Genomic DNA, 19,542 nt, shown 5'->3' with positions numbered 1-19,542 from the left:
TTAAATATATTTTTTACAAAACATTTTCTACACCTATGTACAAAGTTAGCAATGTATATGAATAGTTTTTAGTGCAATATATTTTTTATTGTCTTTCGTTTTTCCGAACTTATTTTTTAAATTGGTTTTAGACTCATCGAACATGCACGTGTGTAGGCAAGCCGCGAGCTAGGCTCAGGGAAAAACGTGTCGAGTGTCGCCGATCGTGTGCCGCGTCCGTCAACGACTAATCGCGTATTAGCCGGACCCTCTATCTCCTGTTATAGAAACCTATAATGAAAAACTAACGTGGCGACATACTGTCGTCTCGTTGGAGAAGATGGGGACGGTGACCCCGGTCATAAGAGGAGAAGGTGGGTCGAGGTGCCCAATGGAAAGACGGGTGGTGGCGTAAGGCGGTGGAGGAGGAAGTGGAGGGTGGGGAGTGGATGACAGATTGAGATCGTAATGTGTAATGATTTTTTTCCATCTTGCACCTGTTGACGAAAAAATCGAACACACCGGCCTGGGAGATCTGCTTAGCTCCTGTGCAGGTCCAAAGATTAATGAGATGCGGACGTGCCAGTCAGTTTGATCCTGCAACTGACAAGATATGCAAACAGCAGATAAAACAACCGATCGGCTGACAAGCCGATGTAATGATTTCAGCCGATGCCGATACCAGCCGATAGCGATAGGGTTTAAGCAATCGGCTATATGTTCAATGTAGATGATGATATAAAGGCAATCGGCTGATGTAATATAATCGAGTATAAACCAATCGGCTAGAAACAATATATAATAAGCACTGATCCGAAGATTAAATCATACATCGGCTGGAGGTCCGATGTCATAAAATCCACAAGATTATATTAAACAATTAAATCTTATTGCGATCGGCTAAATCTAATATGTATGCAATCCTTGTAAGCCGATGCAATGTCCAGATAACTCATCGGCTGAAACTCCAATGAAACCCTTATTGGCAATCAAGAAGCAGGCTAGAGATTATGGTTCTAAGCATGACTTAGTATATCAAACTTAACTGATGCAGCACTAAGTATGAAAAACAAAATATCTAGACAATCAAGCCGTTGACTGATTTTCAGGGTGGTAGATGTCTAGGCTAATCTAATCTAGTAAGGCGATTTAGTCGATACTGGCAGAAACCCTAAAGCGAGAGACAGCCGATAGAGCTAAATTGAGATGCTAGGACTAGATTAACATAGACATATGATAAATAGCCAGGCAAATATATTATCCAAACCAGAGTAATCCAAGAGGTCGAATGTCCTGATGCAGCCTTGAACGACGCCGACGTAGACGATACAATTGCCTGGACCGGCAGAACATTGGACTTATCCCTTCACTGGAGATCGAAGACAATGCAGCCCCGCGTCGGGTGCCAAGTTCCGTCAGAACGTAAAAACAAAAGTAGAAGTAAAAAGGGTGGCGATGCGCCGAATTGTATTGATCGTAGCGATAGATTACATAGACCCCGGGTGTACATATTTATATCCATAGGTTGATACAAGTCCTTGTCGGACAAGAAAGAAACTTTTCTAAAGATAAAAGGAAAAGATAAAGTCCTTATAGGACACTAAACACACTTTCCTAAAGATAAAAGGAAACTAACAAATTATTCTTAATTAATAGATAACTTGCCATGCCGCATTCTCTTTGAACTCGGTCTCTTCTGGATAAGCTTTCTTTAATAGATCAATTTTCTTAACCGAATATAGCAAGAATCCGACAACTAACTTGACAACTCTCATCGGCTAATCTCAGTACTTCAAAGCCGATGCTGACTCTAACCCGATGATTACTCCGGATTTACCAAATTTTTGTTAACAGCACCCTGTGTTAATTAGAATTATGCACTAACAATTAAAGCAGGACTGGCTCAAAGGCCTAAGCCGGTTGTGTGACTGCCGGTCAGGGGCCCATCACTAACCAATCCAACCAGCAGGACGTCATTGTGTACTATCATGTCCGACTCCCACGCGGCTGTTTAAGGTGAGGTCTTATGATCTTCTCATTTTTACATCTATTTAGACAAAAAAAATATATGTTAGTGTGTATGTGTGTGTATGATTATTAAATTCCACCATTAGAACTTAGCATTCACTATAGCGCCTGCTATATGTGATTTGTTACGTAGACACACCAATCCTCTACTGACCCACTATTTGCTTTTATTACTTGATTAAAGGTTTTCACCAAGCCCATTAAGGCTTTTTAAGCCCGTTAACAATTCTTTACGGGCCTGCTAAAGACTATTTTTGCATTCTGCTAAAGATTTTGTTGGGATGGAGAAAAATCAACTACTGAAAAGGAAATAAAAATCAGTCGATTGACTTAAAGTGGCACTCAACCCTACAAACATTCTTGACAAAAAGCAGAACCGTGTTTAAGCCTGTTTAATGTAGCGACATGGTTTTTTGACAAAATGCATCACAGAGGCTTATTGTCCAACCACCGTTGCCCCATAGCAAAACCTTGTTTAGGCCTGTTTACTGTAGCAACATGGTAACCACCCTGTACATAACCTACCATGATTATCTATTTGTGTAACTTATGTATGTAAAGTGGTGGGCATAATATGGACACAAACATCAGCCAGAAAAGGTCATGCAAATGAATATTAAAGGATAAAATCACCTTTACTGTAGCGAAGAGAGAATTGCATATCTACCATGGTATAAGATGGGCTTCGCTGGAATGCCATCGTTTAAATGGGCTTCGCTAGAATACCATCCTTAACCAGAGTGTCTTCGCCAAAATACCATTTCAGACGGAAATGCCACTGGCTCTTCTTCTTCCTCTATCCCACGCGTAAAGAGCTTGCCAGCGGCCATGGCCAGCTCCACCACCGAGCCACTGGTGCCGCCTTGCCGGCGACGATTGGGGCGTTGCCCCCTACCATCCCCGCCGGCGCCGGCGGCGGAGGGTGGTGCGCCCGTGCATTTGAGGTCGTCGAGGCTGCCCACGCCGCTCAGCGCCCTGTCAGCGTCGCTCCTCGGTGTGTCTGTGGTGCTGCTCGTCGCACTATTGGTGTGCCGGCTTATGAGGGGAAGGGGGAGGAGGCGAGGGAGGAAGAGCGCGCTCGTGCCGCAGGAGGCGCCGCTGACGCAGCAACAGCAGGGGGCATAAAAAGGGGCGATGGCGGCGGAGGATGAGGAGGAGGGGAACGCCTAGCCGGATTGGGTCCGGGAGATCGACCGCCGGAGCGGATAGGAGCAGCGGCGAAGAAGCCATGCGTGAGAAAACATTTTTTTTTCTTTCTTTTTGGTCGATGGGAGAAGTGGACGAATCAAACGACAAGGGTCGGCAGAGATGGCAGGGAGGGCAGCGCCCCAATCGCCGCCGGCAAGGCGGCACCGGTGGTGCGGCGGTGGAGCTGGCCATGGCCACCGGTGAGATCTTCACGCGTGGAATGGAGGAAGAAGAAGAGCCAGGGGCAAGGATGGTATTCTAGCGAAGCCCATCTAAGCGATGACATTCCAGCGAATCCCATCTTATACCATGGTAGATATGCAATTTTCTCAATAAAATGTGTAATGAATTTTCTAACTTGTACCTGTGTCGGTTAGAATTCCACAATAACAGTTAAAGCAAGGAGTTTTTTTTTTTTTTACTATCCTTGATATCTCTTGGTAGTTGGTACCTCCAAGTATCTAAGATCTGAGCCATCCATTATACCATATCGAACGGCTAAGAGTGGTCCATACCGGGTGGTACTTGGCACGTGCTAAAAACTATTGAAGGAGGTGCTAACAGGGATGGGCAAACAAGTAATTGCTGGCCTCTTCTCTCTGTTCTCTCCTGATGGGCAATGAACAAGCAGAGCGCGACTGCGCCGCACGTACATAGTCAAGGAAGCGTCGAGAGAAGCAAGACATAGCAGGCGAGCTCTGAATTCTTTGGCCTGTGGGACGAGCTCGCTGGTATAAGCCTCGACCCTGCGTCCACAGACACGCTTGTTTGGACGGGCGTCGGGGAATGGAGTGTTCCCAACCAAATCAGCCTAGGCATTGCTTACAGCCGGAAGAACTTATTGTCCCTGGGGAAGATCATTTGGAAATCCAGGACCCCCGCCAGATACAAATTCTTCATGTTTCTGACGGTCAGAGGGGCATGTATGATGGCCGATACCATGCAACACCGTGGGTGGCACCTTGCGTCGTTCTGCCATCTCTGTGCTAGCGATGGCAAATCGTGCCATCACATCTTCCAATCGTGCCTATTTAAGTGGAAAGGAGCAAATGGTAGATTGCGAGCGATCTGGATTGTTTAGTGTTCTGTTTACCGTTGCATCCCAATGGTTTTAGTTCTTTGCACTTAGATTTTGATCGGATGGAGAAAAAATCGTCTGATACAAGCAAGATTGGCAGATTGCGAGCGGTCTGGGCGAGTAACGTTCTTTCGATCTATTATCCCCGTATCCATAGTTTTTTGCCCCACCGGAGACGCATATGTTACTTCAACATGTCTGAAACGCGTGTGGACACAAAAACAGCGAGCGATTCCGCAGCTTGCTGGCCAGCGCCACCCGTTCTTGAATTGCCACGGTCAAGAAAGGGCGCGACGTTCTCGAGATAGCCGACAAATACTCGACCGCGAGTTCATCTTCCGCTTTACGGGCACTCTGGCACGGAGACGACGCCCATCGCTGTGGCACACATCGAACAATATTTTGCCTGACGGACGCAGTCACACTCTTTGAATTACAGTGACACGTACAGATCACTGTAGCGCTTAACATGTTACATTTGCTACACAAAACACTCGTACTCACTCCATCCAAAAATTTGATAATATAGGATGAAACATATTCTAATATTCCGAATCTAAATTTAAATTGTGTAGATTCGTAGTACTATAATATTTTGAAATGAAGGTAGTACTGCCAGAGCCATTGGTAAATACAAATGGAAGGTGCATCGATGTATCAAGCAACGGGGCCAACCCTGTGCGCGGTCCTGGCGGTTGGCCCGACGGTGCAGCTCTTGCTCTTCGGAGCCATGGCCAGCGCCCTGGCCTCGGCGTCGAGGCCGAACTCGCACGGCTCGTCCTCGTCGATCCTCCCGATGGCCACGCTCTGGCTCCGCGGCCCGACGCCGGGAGGCCTCGGCGGCCCACCGGCGCGCGAGGCTAGGCGTATCAGCTCGCGTATGTCGTCGTCGGTGCTGCCTCCCGCCGCCGACCGGTAGAACCCGTGGCTCTGGCACCGCGGCACCGCGACCAGCCCCACCGGGGCGCCTCTCCCGCCGCCGCCCGCGCACGCCGCCATCCGGCTCACGTACAGGTCCCGCGCGCGCACCAGCACGCGGAACGGCGCCCGCACGCACCGCCCCAGGATTGCCAGCGCCCGCATCCCCCTTGTCCCCGCTGCCGCCGCCGCCGCCATGTACGTACGTATGCCGCGCCGACCGTTCTGCCGACCAAACCGGTTGGTGCGAAAGTGAAAACGCCTCCTCTGCTCTGCTCTGCTTCAATCTGGCTGTGCTTATGTAGGGAGGAGAGAGACGCAGCGCGCGCGCGGGGGAGACGAGGAGAGGAGCGACCCGTTCCGAGCGAAGCGGCTCGCTCACCTGGGGCGTACAACGCGGCAATGCGATGCGGTCGATGCTGTTTGAAATTGACTGGTGCACTGGTGCGTGGACCGGCCGGATAATTCGGAGCGGCGACGCGGGGGGGGGGGGGGGGGGGGGGGTGTTGGGCCGCGCCTGCATCGGAGGACGCATCGCACGGGCGCGCACGGGGTGTTTTTGCCCTTTTGGTGTTGGTCTCAGGTCTCTTCTGGCTTCTACTGGGGCTTGGCCGGTTCAAGTCAAGCGGGCTCCTTTTTCTTACAAAATAGATTAAAATCCAGCCTCTACACGTCGTCCTGCTCGCTAGCTTGGAATTCTTGGGCGCGTCATGCAAAGTTTTCAGTCAGCTCGATGCAGTACTCCCTCCATCCCCCAATATAAAAGATTTTTGATATTTTACATGTACTGTTTGACCACTTATTTTATTAAAAAAAATTGTGCAAATATAAAAAGAAAAGTTGTGCTTAAAGTATTTTAAATAATAAAGTAAGTCAAAAAATAAATAATAATTTTAAAAAATTTTAATAAGGCGAATGATCAAACAATGCAAATAAAATATCAAGATCTCTTATAGGGACGAAGGGAGTACTATATTTAACTGGCTGAAGTCAGAAGATAGGTGAATATATAAAACCAGATGTTAAGGTCGCATGCAATGTACAGTACCTTGACATTCTGGTAAAATATGCTACCAGCGGAATTGCATATGAATTGGTCAACCATTTCCATCTTGATGATTACTACGTATTAAATTAATGCATGCAAGAGCCTTGCGCAATGCTTTGCCTTGGGTTTGACCATCATGCTGCATTGCTGAACGTATATCATATATGATATATGAACCTGAACGCTGCATGCATTGCTTGCGCAAAGTTTTTCTTTAAACTTCTAATTTTTCCATCACATCAAAACTTTCCTATATATACAAATTTTTAACTTTTTCATCACATCATTTTAATTTCAACCAAACTTTTAATTTGTACGTGAACTAAACATAGCCAAAGTGTGCTAAGTGCCAACATAATTACAGGAAAGCTTTTGCCGCGGGTGCAGTGCAACAATAGCATACCTGGACCTAGACAACTGATCACTGAACTTGATTTTTTAGTAGCGAGAACAAGGGAGTGTAATTAAGAGCGTGTTTAGGTTGACCGCCTAGTGCGCCCTGGTGTGATGCGATTGTGTCAATTCAAATGAGCCTGTTTAAGTTGAACGCTTATGACCGTGTTGATAAAAAGCTTTACTTCTTTGACCAATTGACCGTGATCCTCAATGGGATCGCTTCCCCTTAACCAGAGGGCCATTCGCTGAAGCCTTTTTCTCCATCTTGTTCAGCCCCGCCGCCCGGACGCCGCTCCGCCATGAACTACGACATGGCATCTGCTGTCGAGTTTGCCTTGTCGAGTTGTAGTTGAGCAGATGCAAGCAGAAAACAGATGAGAGTCGACAGCGTTATTGTTGCAACAGCAGCAGCAGCAGCGTGAAATCTGACGCCGCGCCGCCGAGAGTGGATAAGAGGGACCCGAACTGTCGAACTGACCTCCTCTGCGTGTCTGCGTCGTCTCCATGTTCACCAGAGCGCGTCGACAGCGATCGAAACCGGAGCGGCGGGGGCTGTTGCTGCTGCATGCTGCCTCTCACCACCGGGGACTATTTTGCAAAGAGGAAAAAAATGCAGGCTAAATCAGGGATTCTCTAAATTTTGGATCGCTACCAATGTTTTAGCCATTCAAATCTGAGACTCAAAACTATAAAACCTCTGCTGACCGTTCAAAGCAACGAAGTTGGCAAATATCATTTCATGGCATGCCTACTTTGATGTCAGTTGAATCCCCTGACCCCTACCACGTCAATGTAGGGGATATTGTGATTACAAATAGTGGTATAGAAGGTCTAGATATATCTCAAATAGCAAGTATAGTGGTTACAAACTTCACAAGACAATGTGAGATATTGTGATTCATGTTCATAGAGAACTACTTCAAGTGAGGCCATATATATTTCCATTTATACTCTCCAAATATCAACAAGAGCGCCTAGCTTTATAATTACTGACACATATAATGCCATCAATTTTATTTCCCAAGTATATATCACAAATCTTACAAAGATGATACCTAGGTATCTAGATACCATAATGACATCAGCATGATATCTTAAGTATCAGAGATACCATATTAACTTTATCATGATACTAGTAAATATAAACTATTTCGTTGTAATGGTATAGTGTTTTCTAGTACTTTCAATCTAATAAAAAGCCCACGTGTAGGACACATGGTTACTGGGCTAATTCTAGTATTATGGACCCACATAAGCCCATAACTCTCTGAATTTAGGTTTGCCTAAGGTTAGGTTGTGTTTGTTACAAGAATGAAAGGTAAGGAATGAAGGAGAATTGTTCATGTCAGAGTAATATTTTGTTTTTATATTGTGAAACTAATGCAGCCGCTATTCTAGATTACAGTGATGTAGTTCATTTAAAATTGTTAAGATTTACAATTTGGGTTTCAAGAGTTAAATGGGAAAGCATTGTTGGTAAATATGGTGCTGTCGTGTGTGCCTAACTTCACTTCACCTACTAGGATTTAAATTCTAATGCTCACGAATATTATGGGTTATTTGGTAGGGCTCAAATCAGATTTGGAGTTAGGGTTGTGAAGCTGGAAAAACGTAGCTTCACCCTTCCTATATATTTGTGGAGAAGATACATCCACTCACTCCACTCTTAAAAATTTGAGAATGTAGTAGTGTTTGGTTTGGCTTTACCTTCACCAGACAAGGATCAAGGAAATAAATCCTTGCCAAACATAACCCATGTACACGTGTATGTGCTTTTAATAAGAATTTAGTAAGATCGGAAATGTGCGTTGTTGGTTTACGTCATTTTAAACGTGTTGGGGCGTATTCGCGAGTGAGTATGGTGTTGTGTGTATTGTGGTGTGTGTCGTATATGCCGTGTAATTGGGGAAAAAACAATATATTACATATGGACAAATGCAACTTCAATTGTAAGTAAAATGCACGAGCACGGAATAAAACTAAAATTTTAAAAACATTTGGGAAACCTTCCGAAAAGATTGCGTATTTATTTTACCACTACTAGTTTTTATGTGCCACTGGTCTAATTCCGAGCCATTCGATCAAATCTCCCTACCAATTAATAGCGGATTGCGACTTGTAGAAGATAGTGGAATACTGGAATGTCCATACTCGAAGCAACCTGTCGAATTAATTTGCTCGAAAAGCACATTGCAATCACACCATGGACCATATTATCCTCTTCCCGGTTAGTACATCCCTGAAGTTAACTTAACTAACTGCTTTGCTTTTGCGTAGCAACAAACATTCCCCCGAACAACGCAGAACCAGTCAAGCAGCTTTCCCCATCTGAGGTCCCGTTCTTTTCTTCAACAAGAGTTAGATAAAGATTAAAATTTTCGTGGCACGCTTTTCAAACTTCTAAACGGTATGTTTTGTGCGAAAATTTTCTATATGAAAGTTGCTCTAAAATATCATATTAATCTATTTCTCAAGTTTGTAATAATTAAAACTTAATCAATTATACGTTAATACTACCTCGTTTTGCGTAAAAAATTTAATCTCCATCCTTATCTTCAGAAGAAAAGAACGCCACCTAAGTCTCAAAGTCTCACTCACTTCGCGTGAAATATGGACCATCCACTCTTGCCCTTCAACACCCTACATAGGAAAAAGTACACCGAAGGTCCCTCAACTTGTCATCGAGTTACAAAATCATCCCCAAACCACGAAACCAGGTATCCAGCGTCCCTCATCTATCAACACCGATTACAATAGGTCCTTCGGTGGTTTTGACCCCAGTTTTGGCTTACGTGGCGGCTGAGTCAGCGTGGGACCCACGTGGGCCCCACATGTCATGCTGCCACATCACCCTCCTCTCTCTCTCTCTTTTCCCCTCTTATCTCCCTTCCTCATCTCTCTCTCTCCCTTCTCTGACAGCCGCCGGTGGGAAGATGAGGGTGTCGGCGGCCGGCGAGGGGCGACACGGCGGCAGTGATGGCGGCGACGGGCGACGCGGCGGCGATGGGAGAGACACTGCAGGTGGGCGGTGGGGAGGAGCGGCGCGCGGGCGGCGAGGAGCAGTGCGCGGGCTCCCCCGCCGGCCGCCGCCCACCGCCCACGAGGCCCACGAGGCAGAGGAGGAGGCGGCGGGCGGCACGGCGGCGACGACACGGCAAATTACTGAGGATATCAGCAAGGTCCATATAAACAAGATAATCACCAGGCAAATTACTGCTGCTGCTGCTACTTCACCATTTGTGCATTTCCTCTTCTACTATCTTAGCTGCAGCTCGCACGCTTTGAGTACGTGCATTGTTCAACTGCCATTTCTCTCCTCAATTCCAAAAAAATATATTCACCTTTTTCTCATTCGAGCTAAACCATTTCGATCAATGGAATTCGGACGATCTCCAGCCCTTCTACTCCTCGTTGGTAAGTCCGAGAAACTTTCAGGCCGGTTAACTTTAGGCTGTTAGCACACATCTTCATTCTTCAACAATGGCGTGTCTCAATGCAGGGTTCCTATGGTCGCAGCTGCAGTTCGGCGCTGAGGCAGCTGGCACGACGGTCTTCACGCTGCGCAACAACTGCACCTACACCGTCTGGGTGACCACCTTGTCCGGAAACACAGCGGTCGGGGGCCGTTGGGGGCGGCGACTTCGAGCTGTCGCCCATCGCCAACGTCTCATTCCTAGCCCCGGATGGTTGGTCCGGCCGCTTGTGGGCGCGCACGGACTGTGCACCCTACGGCACCGCGCCCCTCGCCTGCGCCACGGGGGACTTCGGCGGCGCCGTGAGCTGCTCCCTCGGCGGCGCGCCGCCCGTCACCCTCGCCGAGTTCACGCTGGGCGGCGCCGACGGGAAGGACTTCTACGACGTGAGCCTCGTGGGCGGCGGCCGACGGGGGAGCCCGCGCGCCGCTCCTCCCCCCGCCACCCGCGCTCTGCTCCTCGCCGCCCCTCCCCGCCGCCCACCCGCAGCTTCTCCCCCCACCGCCGCCGCGTCGCCCCTCGCCGGCCGCCGACGCCCTCCTCCTCCCGCCGGCTGAGTCAGAGAAGGGAGGGAGAGATGAGGGAGAGAAGAGTGGAAAAGAGAGGGAGAGAGGAGGCTGATGTGGCAGCCTGACATGTGGGGCCCACGTGGGTCCCACGCTGACTCAGCTGCCACTTAGGACAAAACCGGCGTCAAAATCACCGAAGGACCTATTGTGGACCTATAGTTGAGGGACGCTGGATACCTGGTTTTGTGGTTGGGGGACGATTTTGTAGCTCGATGACAAGTTGAGGGACCTTCGGTGTACTTTTTCCCCCTACATATCCATCCGATCGGTCGTGTCCCGCGACAGAGGCACAGCCCGTACATTATTCCCCAGCCCGCACGCGCGTACGCCAACGGCCCAGCGACTGAACGGCCCAGTGGATGTCCCCATCTTAGCAGAGAAAGTCATTGTGTGTGTGACTGTAACTACCTACTGCTGGAAGGACAGACGTAACTAACCACCGTTTCCCCTGCTTTTTTAGCGGCTCCGAACGATCCAAATTTCAGAAGCAGCTTCACCACACGAAGCAGGAATCACCAAATCCAGAGCAGCAAAAGAGACAAACGGAACCAAAAAAAAAACAGGGTTGGATCGATCAGTGGTCACACGGTGGCATCATGGTGGTGGGGAGGCCGTCGTCATCATCGGTGGCTCGTGCGGTCGTGCTCCTCGCGGCGGCCATGCTGCTGTCCACGCTGAGCCCGTGCTGCTGCGCGTCGGCGGGCGGCGGCGGCGGCGCGCGGCGGCGTGAGAAGCAGCAGCAGCTGCACCCGGTGATCCTGATCCCCGGCGCCGGCGGGAACCAGCTGGAGGCGCGGCTGACGGAGGAGTACGCCCCGTCGAGCCTCGCGTGCCGCGTGTGGCCCGTGGTGCGCGGCCGCGGCGGGTGGTTCCGCCTCTGGTTCGACCCGTCCGTCGTCGTGGCGCCGCTCACCAGGTGCTTCGCCGACCGGATGACCCTCTTCTACGACTCCGTCGCCGACGACTACCGCAACGCTCCCGGCGTCGAGACCAGGGTCTCCGACTTCGGCTCCACCTCCACCCTCCGCTACCTCGACCCCAACCTCAAGTACGATTCTTACTACTATCAGCATTCAACGCGTTGTTGTTGTTGGTGATGACGCGAATGCAAATTGCAAATGGGATGTGTAGGTTGCTAACGGGGTACATGAACGTGTTGGCGAGCACGCTGGAGAAGGCAGGGTACGAGGAAGGGTTCGACCTGTTCGGCGCGCCGTACGACTTCCGGTACGGGCTGGCCGGGCCGGGGCACCCGTCGCGTGTGGGCAGCGCGTACCTGGAGCGGCTGAGGAAGCTGGTGGAGTCGGCGTGCGCGGCCAACGGCGGGAGGCCGGCGATCCTCGTGGCGCACAGCCTGGGCGGGCTGTACGCGCTGCAGATGGTGGCGCGGAGCCCCCCCGCGTGGCGCGCCGCGAACGTGAAGCGGCTGGTGACGCTGTCCGCGCCGTGGGGCGGGTCGGTGCAGGAGATGCTCACCTTCGCGTCGGGCAACACCCTCGGCGTGCCGTTCGTCGACGCGTCGCTCATCCGCGACGAGCAGCGCACCGCCGAGAGCAACCTGTGGCTGCTGCCGGCGCCGCGGGTGTTCGGGAACACCACGCTGGTGGTGTCGCGGCACCACAACCGGTCCTACTCCGCCAAGAACATGACGCAGTTCCTCCGGGACATCGGGTTCGCCGAAGGGGTGGAGCCGTACCGGGAGCGGATACGGCCGCTCGTCGAGGTGCTGCCGGAGCCCGGGGTGCCGGTGACGTGCCTCGTCGGCACGGGCGTCGACACCGTGGAGAGCCTCGTGTACGGGGAGGGCGGGTTCGAGGCCGGGCCGGAGAAGGTGGTGTACGGCGACGGCGACGGGACGGTCAACCTCGACAGCCTCGTCGGGCCGATCAAGGCGTGGTCCGACTCGCCGGAGCAGGTGGTGGAGGTGGTCGAGCTGCCCGAGGTGTCGCACTCCGGCATCCTCAAGGACAAGAGCGCGCTCGACCAGATCTTGAGGATCATCGACGCCATCAATCTGAACGCCACGACCTCAAGCTCCTCCATCAATCGATCGTCTCAGGATGTTTTGTACAATTAGATTATATTGCTCGCTTCAAGATTTGCTTCTTTTAATCGTTGAGAATTTGCAAGGGGGTACTCCCTCCTCCGTTTCACAATGTAAGTCATTCTATCATTTTCTATATTTATATTGATGTTAATGAATCTAGACATATATCTATTTAGATTCGTTAACATTAATATGAATGTGGAAAATGCTAGAATGACTTACATTGTGAAACGGATAAAGTAGTTAGCTACCTATAGTGGCCGGTCAAGTGCATGTTTTTTGCACGTTAACAAGCCAATTAAGGCAACAATAAGAGCAATTAAAATGTGTTCCTTTCGTAATAGTACTATCAGTATCATATTAGCCTATGAAATTCGAGGTCATTCCTTTCAGATGTTTCTTGTTCAATGGCAGGTTTGCGTTGCCATACAGTATTATCATCCATTAATGCAATTGAATTTATCCACAGTACAATGCCATGGGTACAATTGAAAAAGGCTTCCTTAAGATACAAGTCTGAATTTCGCATTTACACCTGCTTGCAACGCATCAAAGTCACAGAGTACGTGCTACATGCGCCAGGACATGCAAAGCAATCGCGTGATCATTCGGCTGCTGCTGTGAAATAACTCACCACAAAATCTGATCGGCGAGTACAAAGTGCAATTAGGATCCTTAAATCTCGTTTTAGAGTGATGTTCATTACCCGTAGAGATCAATCAAGGATGGATTTAGTGGGGCACAGCTACAACTTAATTGAGCTCGTACGTAGAGCAAACTCTGGCATGTTACTCCGTGCGTGCTACCCCTGCAAGCAAAAGAACTGTCATGTTCGTAGAGATCACGCAAATATCAATGTGAGGATCCAGTTCCCTAACTCCAAACAGTACAGAAGAAGCCGATCTAAACATTCATTTTACACCCCCGTATACTTTGTATTAAGCCCATGCATAATTCGGTAGGAATCTTGAGGTTCTCTATGGGATAAAAGAAGTGAAATTTGTGGCGATGTCATTGGACTGCCCATTACCCACTCTTTTTTAAAATATATGATATTGTTGACTTTTAAACGTAATATACTAGTATTTTGCTCCTTATTTTAAAATTTTGTGCAAATATTTAAAATAGAAGTTATATTTAAATATATTTGATGATAAAATAAGTCTAAAAAATAAACGATATTTACATACTATTTTTAATAAGATAAATGTTCAATCGTCATATTAAGAATCAATGACGGCATATATTTAAAAACATAGAGATAGCTATAGTTTTGCCAAAATTCTACTCCCTCATGTCATTATAATTTGATTTTATAGAGTACTAATGGATTGAGTACATTGTTTGAATGAGATGTTGACATTTAGATTAGGGGGCAGTTGTCATTGTCGCACTAGATGCTATTTTGACAAACTACGGCCGTATTTAATTTCCCCTCGATTCCCAACTTTCCATCACATCATATTACATCAAAAAATTTCCTACACACGTAAACTTCTAACTTTTTTTTCCAACCTTCCAACTTTCTTCAAACTTCCAATTTCCAACTTTTTCAGGAACTAAACACACCCTACAGCTAAAACATTGATATACTGACAATTATCAAAAAATTGTACATAATAGTTTTTTATTCTATAATAAATAAATTTCACGAGATTATAGAAGTAGATCGTTTCATTTCATCTTTCACCTCATGGGCCTCAAAATGAGTGGGCCGATCCACTCTAGCCAACCACGGCCCAGCCATCCATTCCACAGCCCGTCGATTTGAAACGGACGACCCAGATTTAGGAACTGCCTGTTGTGCCGTACTGGACAGCCGTGTGAGCCTAGGACTAGTGCGCCACGAGGGCCGGGCCCAGTCGCAGCTAGGCAAGCCACCCGTCTCTTTCTGTCTCTTGTGGCGTCACCCCACCCCCAACCCGTGCGTTTCAAACGCGAGCCCGGAAAAAATAAGCAAACCCATCGATTGAACCAACCCAACCCCACGCGACGCGACCCACTCCCCACCCCTTCCCCCTCCCCTCCCCGCCGCTGCCGGCGATCGCCGGAGATGTCATGGCTCGCCCGCTCCCTCGCCACCTCCCTCAACATCCCCGAAGATGACCCAGGCGCCGACGACGACCCCGACTCCTACGCCGCCGCCGCCGCCCCGTCTCCCTCCGCGCGCAATCCGCATCCGCCGCAATCCGTGCATCCCCACCCTCCGCATTCGGCCGCGGCGGAGGGCGTCAAGGAGGACCTCACCGAGCTGTCCAAAACCCTAACCCGGCAGTTCTGGGGGGTCGCGAATTTCCTCGCGCCCCCGCCCGGGGAGACCTCGCCCTCGCCCTCCCCGCCATCGGCGGAGGCCAGATACGGAGGTGGAACCGCGCAGACGCCGCCTGAGATCTCCGGGATCCGCAGCGATTTTGCCGAGATCGGCGGGAGGTTCAAGAGCGGGATCTCGCGGATCTCGAATCACAAGGCCATGTCCGGATTCTCTAGGATTGCCTCCAATTTCTTCGCTGATGAAGACGAGGAAGAAGAGGAATTGGTGGATGCGGTGAGGGGCTACGGGGTGGAAGAGCAGAGGGAAGAGTTGAGGTTTCGAGCGGAGGAGGTGGCGACGGACAGGGTAAGACATGAGGCAGATGATTACGAGGTGAGGCATGGTTGGGAAGAGAGTGTACGGCATAGGGTGGACGACGATGAAGCGAGGCATGAGGTTGACGACGATGAGGGGAGGCATGATGAGTGGGAGGAGAGGCTAAAACATGAGGCGGATGGCGGCGAGGTAATGCATAAAGAGCTGGATGACCACGAGTTGGAGTTGGAGACTGTAAGACATGAGGAGGAGGAGGAGGAGGTCGAAGAGGAGTGGGATGTGATAGGAATCACCGAGGAGGTGCTTGCATTCGCCACAAACATCGCTAGGCACCCCGAGACCTGGCTTGACTTCCCACTGCTCCCTGATGATGATGACTCTGATGGGCCATTCTCATGTAATTTGTTCTCCCTTCACTACAAGTTATTGTTTTCGTATTTGAACAAATCGAATTGCTCTGCAGTTAGACATATGTATTTGTTTGACCATGAAAAGCTACGGTTTAGGTGTGTTATGCTCCTTCTGTATTGTTCTTAAGATTGTATTAGGTATAGGCACTAATAGATACTGCGGTTATAGTAGACAGCTAGACATTTATTTGTTTCTATTTTGCATTGGTAGTGCCATAAATTTCTCTGGTATGACTCTTATGCCGTGGATAACAGTGGAAACAAGACGAGATTTGGGGTAATTAGTTGCATGATACCTGACTATCTTAAACAAGATAATGAATTTTCTAAGCATTGGACATAATCATACATATTATTTTTCCACTAAGCAATTACAACCTGCATCCCAAAATATAACAACTTTTGGTTGTGCATTTGGACAAGAGTATGTCTAGATACATAGCCAAAAGTTGCTATATATTTTGTTGGAGGTAGTACCTTATGTGTGCTGATGTCATCCATGTATTTGCATCTATGTTTGACAACTTAACCTGTTGCTTCTAATATTTCACCGAGTATAGCTCCCATATTTAGGATCCCAGGGTCATAAAGTTTTGTGTGGTATTTTACAGTGAGACTGCATTCTTAGTACCAGTATTTGATACCAAGAAGTCTTCGCCAAATTTTTGTGGTCCAGAACTCCAGATTGATCTCTGGGGTCAGCTTGCTGCATGTCATAGCCTCATAGGGCATTGAACATTGCTCTACTGAACAGAATCCTAGAGTGACCATTCCGTAATGAATAGGATAATAGCATGGGAAAATGTGTTCTGCCAACATGGTGAGCACACAGGTTATGAACAAAATTCATAAAACCCTTTATATGCATGATTTAATATTTGTCAAGTGTCTTCTTCAATGTTGAGTGCCACTCTTTGTAGTAGTATGCTGATGACATTGCATGCGTTTGTGTTTTGTTTTTGCTAAGGAACTCATTGTCTTAATTTTGATAGAAAGCCATGTAGTCTGATACTCTGATGCATTTAGTATATCAATCGTACCTTATTTTCTCTGCCCAGATTGAAAGTTGTTTATTAACATTCATAATCTTTTTGTTCTTCAGATTTTGACATGTCGAATGCTCAGCAAGAGCATGCCTTGGCTATTGAACAGCTTGCTCCTAGATTAGCTGCTTTGCGGATTGAACTATGCCCAATACATATGAGCGAAGAATGTTTTTGGAAAATTTATTTTGTTCTCCTACATCCTAGACTGAACAAGCATGATGCTGAGCTTCTGTCAACACCACAGGTAAATTGATCTGCATTATTGATATTGATTTATTTTTATATGTAATATCAACTGTTCCCAAAACCAATTCAATTCAGTAGAAAGTATGAGATGACTGTTTTTACTCAACAGTGTTTGCATGAAACCCTTTGTATTTGTTCTATTTGTTTTTGCTCACTGTCAGTACAAAGTATTAGTGGCTACTTGAACACCACTAATAGTAAACATGGAAAATTTTGCCTAACCCGAAACAATTCAGCCTTGAATTGTCACTACTTGTTTGTGTGCTATGATTGTAGTAAGGGAAGATCCCATCTTTATGTTAACATTGTAATGAGCATGGATGCGATAAGGGCCCTTAGTCCTATTTGAGGTTGTCCCCGGACCCAATTTGGCATGATGGCACCATGGAGGCTGCACCACAAGGGCAGGGAGGGAGAGACTAAATAATGGTTAAGACTCTTGTTTGTTTCTTGCTTAAGGAATAGAGATAGCACCCCATCCTTATATAGATAGGATGACTTCACCCTTGAAAAGTTTATCTCTAAAATTAAGAAAAATCAATTTAATCTAAACCATGTGAACAGTATCCACACTTGAACGCTGAACATTAACCACGTGTGAACACTTCATGCATGGACTGCTGCTGGCCCTATAGGTGTCGACCACTACTATATAGGCCCTAGTGGACAGCACATGACAAACATCAGTATATGCTGATCAATCGAGCAAGTTATGTAATTTTACATGGACACAAAAACATACCAGTAGATATGCCCATGACCCGTTAGGCAGCTTAGCTTACATAATCCAGGTTAGGTTGTATATTTGTTGATAGTATATGTGGATAGCTGTCCTCCAAAATCCATGTGCATATTCAATCGTATTCTTCTTATGCGTTGGTAATTCAGCCTTCCTAGGATGGCTATTGGAGAAAAGTTTCATACTTCATGCCAGCGCACTGTACAAATTATACTTGTGTTATTTAGTGTTCAGTGACAAGCAAACCGAGCAAAGCTAGCCTTTCATCCAATTAACACTGAAGCTAACCCAGCTGCTAGCTACTCTCTCCTTCCACATAAATATGACATTGGTTAGTTCATTTTTTAACTAACCAATGTCATATATAAATGGAAGGAGGGAGTACTTCTGTTCAAAAGGTAGCATATTTGACCATACATTGAGATTTAAGAGTCTGTTTTGAAAAATTATATGGACAAATAATTGGAATTAATTAAAGCACTCGTAGGGAATTTGATTATCCAACCAAGTGGCATATTCTACCTAGCATACTCAGTTAATCATCTTGGCTAAGGATTTTTGAGAGACCTGCCTTACATTGGACTAAATAAATGGCAATAGTTATGCTCAATTATCAAAACTGCTTGAATAGAAGCATGTGGCAACATGTGGATCCTGCATTCCTGCTGCATAAACAACACAGCAAGCCTTCTCGTTGATATATGTATTGTGATAAATGCGTGACAAGTATGTCCTCGTCCCCCAAAGCAATCACTGGCTATATCTGCCTAAAGGAAGGCAAGCTATCTCCAGTAGATAATGTGAATTTGGCTGGTTATGATGAGCTATCTTGAGGGTTGTTTAGGACTATGCATTCCAACCAACTGATCTCTGTCTGTTTCTATTTGGTTGATATTGGTTGCATACAACACATATTCTATAATGCATATCAGGAATTAAAATAGTATGTTTCAGAATTGGTGCAACACAATACATGCTCTATCAGGTAAGCTAAGTTTAATGCTGTTCTTGTTCTTGCAGATTGTTGAAGCTAGAGCGATGCTTATGCAATGTTTGCAGCACCAGTCAAAGTTTGAAACGGAGCAACTATTTCATCGTAAAGATGATTTCGGCATGCATTCAGAAGAGGATACCTCCAAAGATATTCCAGAGGTATTCCCATCTATGCTACAACAGACCGCTTCCGTCATCCCTATAACAGATTTTGAGACCGAAAAGCATCCTATCCAAGTAACTGAAGTTGCAGTAGTCGACAAATCTGTCATCAAAGAGCAGCTTACCAAGGATGGTAGCAAGACCCCAAATGTTTTGCAAGAAAGCTTTGATGATGACATAGATGATTGGTTCGACGAGGAGGCCGAGCTCTCCGGGCACACAACCATTCCCATAGGTGATGAGGAAGATGTGTCTTTTAGTGACTTGGAGGATGATGATGGGAAATGATTCTAGGTCATGGGCAATTTCAGCCTGTATGTTGGAAACTTGCCTTTTCTACTGTACAAGCGAAGTTGAAATCGTTTTGTCAATAGAATGAAAGCTGTATAGTGAAGTAGAGCTGCTTTGTTTTGGTTTCAAGCTGCCCGGTTGGAAGCAGTGAAAGTAGAGCTGCTTTGTTTTGGCTCAAGCTGCCCTGATGGAAGCACTGTGGTCACCAGCATTACGGTTTGTAATCTTATTCTTTTAATCCGTGTACATAAGCATTGGTGATGTTTCAAGTTCACGACAATAAAAGTTCTATTCGTTGGTTGGTTTTTAAAGGATTGCACTTGCACATCCACACTATACACAGG

General features: G+C 47.3%; 2 protein-coding genes across 4 annotated transcripts; both read left to right on the top strand.

Moving 5' to 3' along the window:
* The first annotated feature begins 7,620 nt into the window (after nt 1–7,620).
* LOC4333995 (lecithin-cholesterol acyltransferase-like 1) lies at nt 7,621–13,116 on the top strand. 3 transcript variants are annotated; one of them, XM_066308897.1, is made up of 4 exons: nt 9,704–9,920; nt 10,032–10,049; nt 10,135–11,725; nt 11,809–13,116. In XM_066308897.1, exons 3-4 carry the CDS (start codon nt 11,274–11,276, stop codon nt 12,752–12,754), a joined length of 1,398 nt encoding a protein of 465 aa, XP_066164994.1. In that variant the 5' UTR covers nt 9,704–9,920; nt 10,032–10,049; nt 10,135–11,273; the 3' UTR covers nt 12,755–13,116. The 3 variants fall into 3 exon arrangements, with proteins under 3 accessions (XP_066164993.1, XP_025880106.2, XP_066164994.1); XM_066308896.1 differs by lacking the exon at nt 10,032–10,049 and having other exon boundaries at nt 7,621–9,814; nt 11,138–11,725; XM_026024321.2 differs by lacking the exon at nt 10,032–10,049 and having other exon boundaries at nt 7,621–9,840; nt 11,138–11,725.
* Nucleotides 13,117–14,643: 1,527 nt separating this feature from the next.
* Nucleotides 14,644–19,509, top strand: LOC4333994 (uncharacterized). Its single transcript, XM_015777646.3, has 3 exons — nt 14,644–15,708; nt 16,824–17,011; nt 18,773–19,509. The coding sequence occupies exons 1-3, from the start codon at nt 14,778–14,780 to the stop codon at nt 19,193–19,195; spliced, it is 1,542 nt and encodes a 513-aa protein (XP_015633132.1). The 5' UTR covers nt 14,644–14,777; the 3' UTR covers nt 19,196–19,509.
* Nucleotides 19,510–19,542: the final 33 nt, after the last annotated feature.

This window comes from Oryza sativa, chromosome 3 (assembly GCF_034140825.1).
Source record: "Oryza sativa Japonica Group chromosome 3, ASM3414082v1".
In the NCBI taxonomy this organism is placed as follows: Eukaryota; Viridiplantae; Streptophyta; class Magnoliopsida; order Poales; family Poaceae; genus Oryza; species Oryza sativa.
Note: the sequence above shows the minus strand (reverse complement) of the source record. Positions and strands in the feature narration are given on the sequence as shown.

Bases quoted from the DNA above. Each gene is read 5' to 3' on its own strand.
- LOC4333995 (XM_026024321.2), top strand. From the start codon at position 9,467: ATGTCATGCTGCCACATCACCCTCCTCTCTCTCTCTCTTTTCCCCTCT. The intron at 9,841-11,137 runs GCAAATTACTGC...CTGCTTTTTTAG, and splicing joins ATAAACAAGATAATCACCAG to CGGCTCCGAACGATCCAAAT. The intron at 11,726-11,808 runs GTACGATTCTTA...TGGGATGTGTAG, and splicing joins TACCTCGACCCCAACCTCAA to GTTGCTAACGGGGTACATGA.
- LOC4333994 (XM_015777646.3), top strand. From the start codon at position 14,778: ATGTCATGGCTCGCCCGCTCCCTCGCCACCTCCCTCAACATCCCCGAA. The intron at 15,709-16,823 runs GTAATTTGTTCT...TTTGTTCTTCAG, and splicing joins CTCTGATGGGCCATTCTCAT to ATTTTGACATGTCGAATGCT. The intron at 17,012-18,772 runs GTAAATTGATCT...TTGTTCTTGCAG, and splicing joins AGCTTCTGTCAACACCACAG to ATTGTTGAAGCTAGAGCGAT.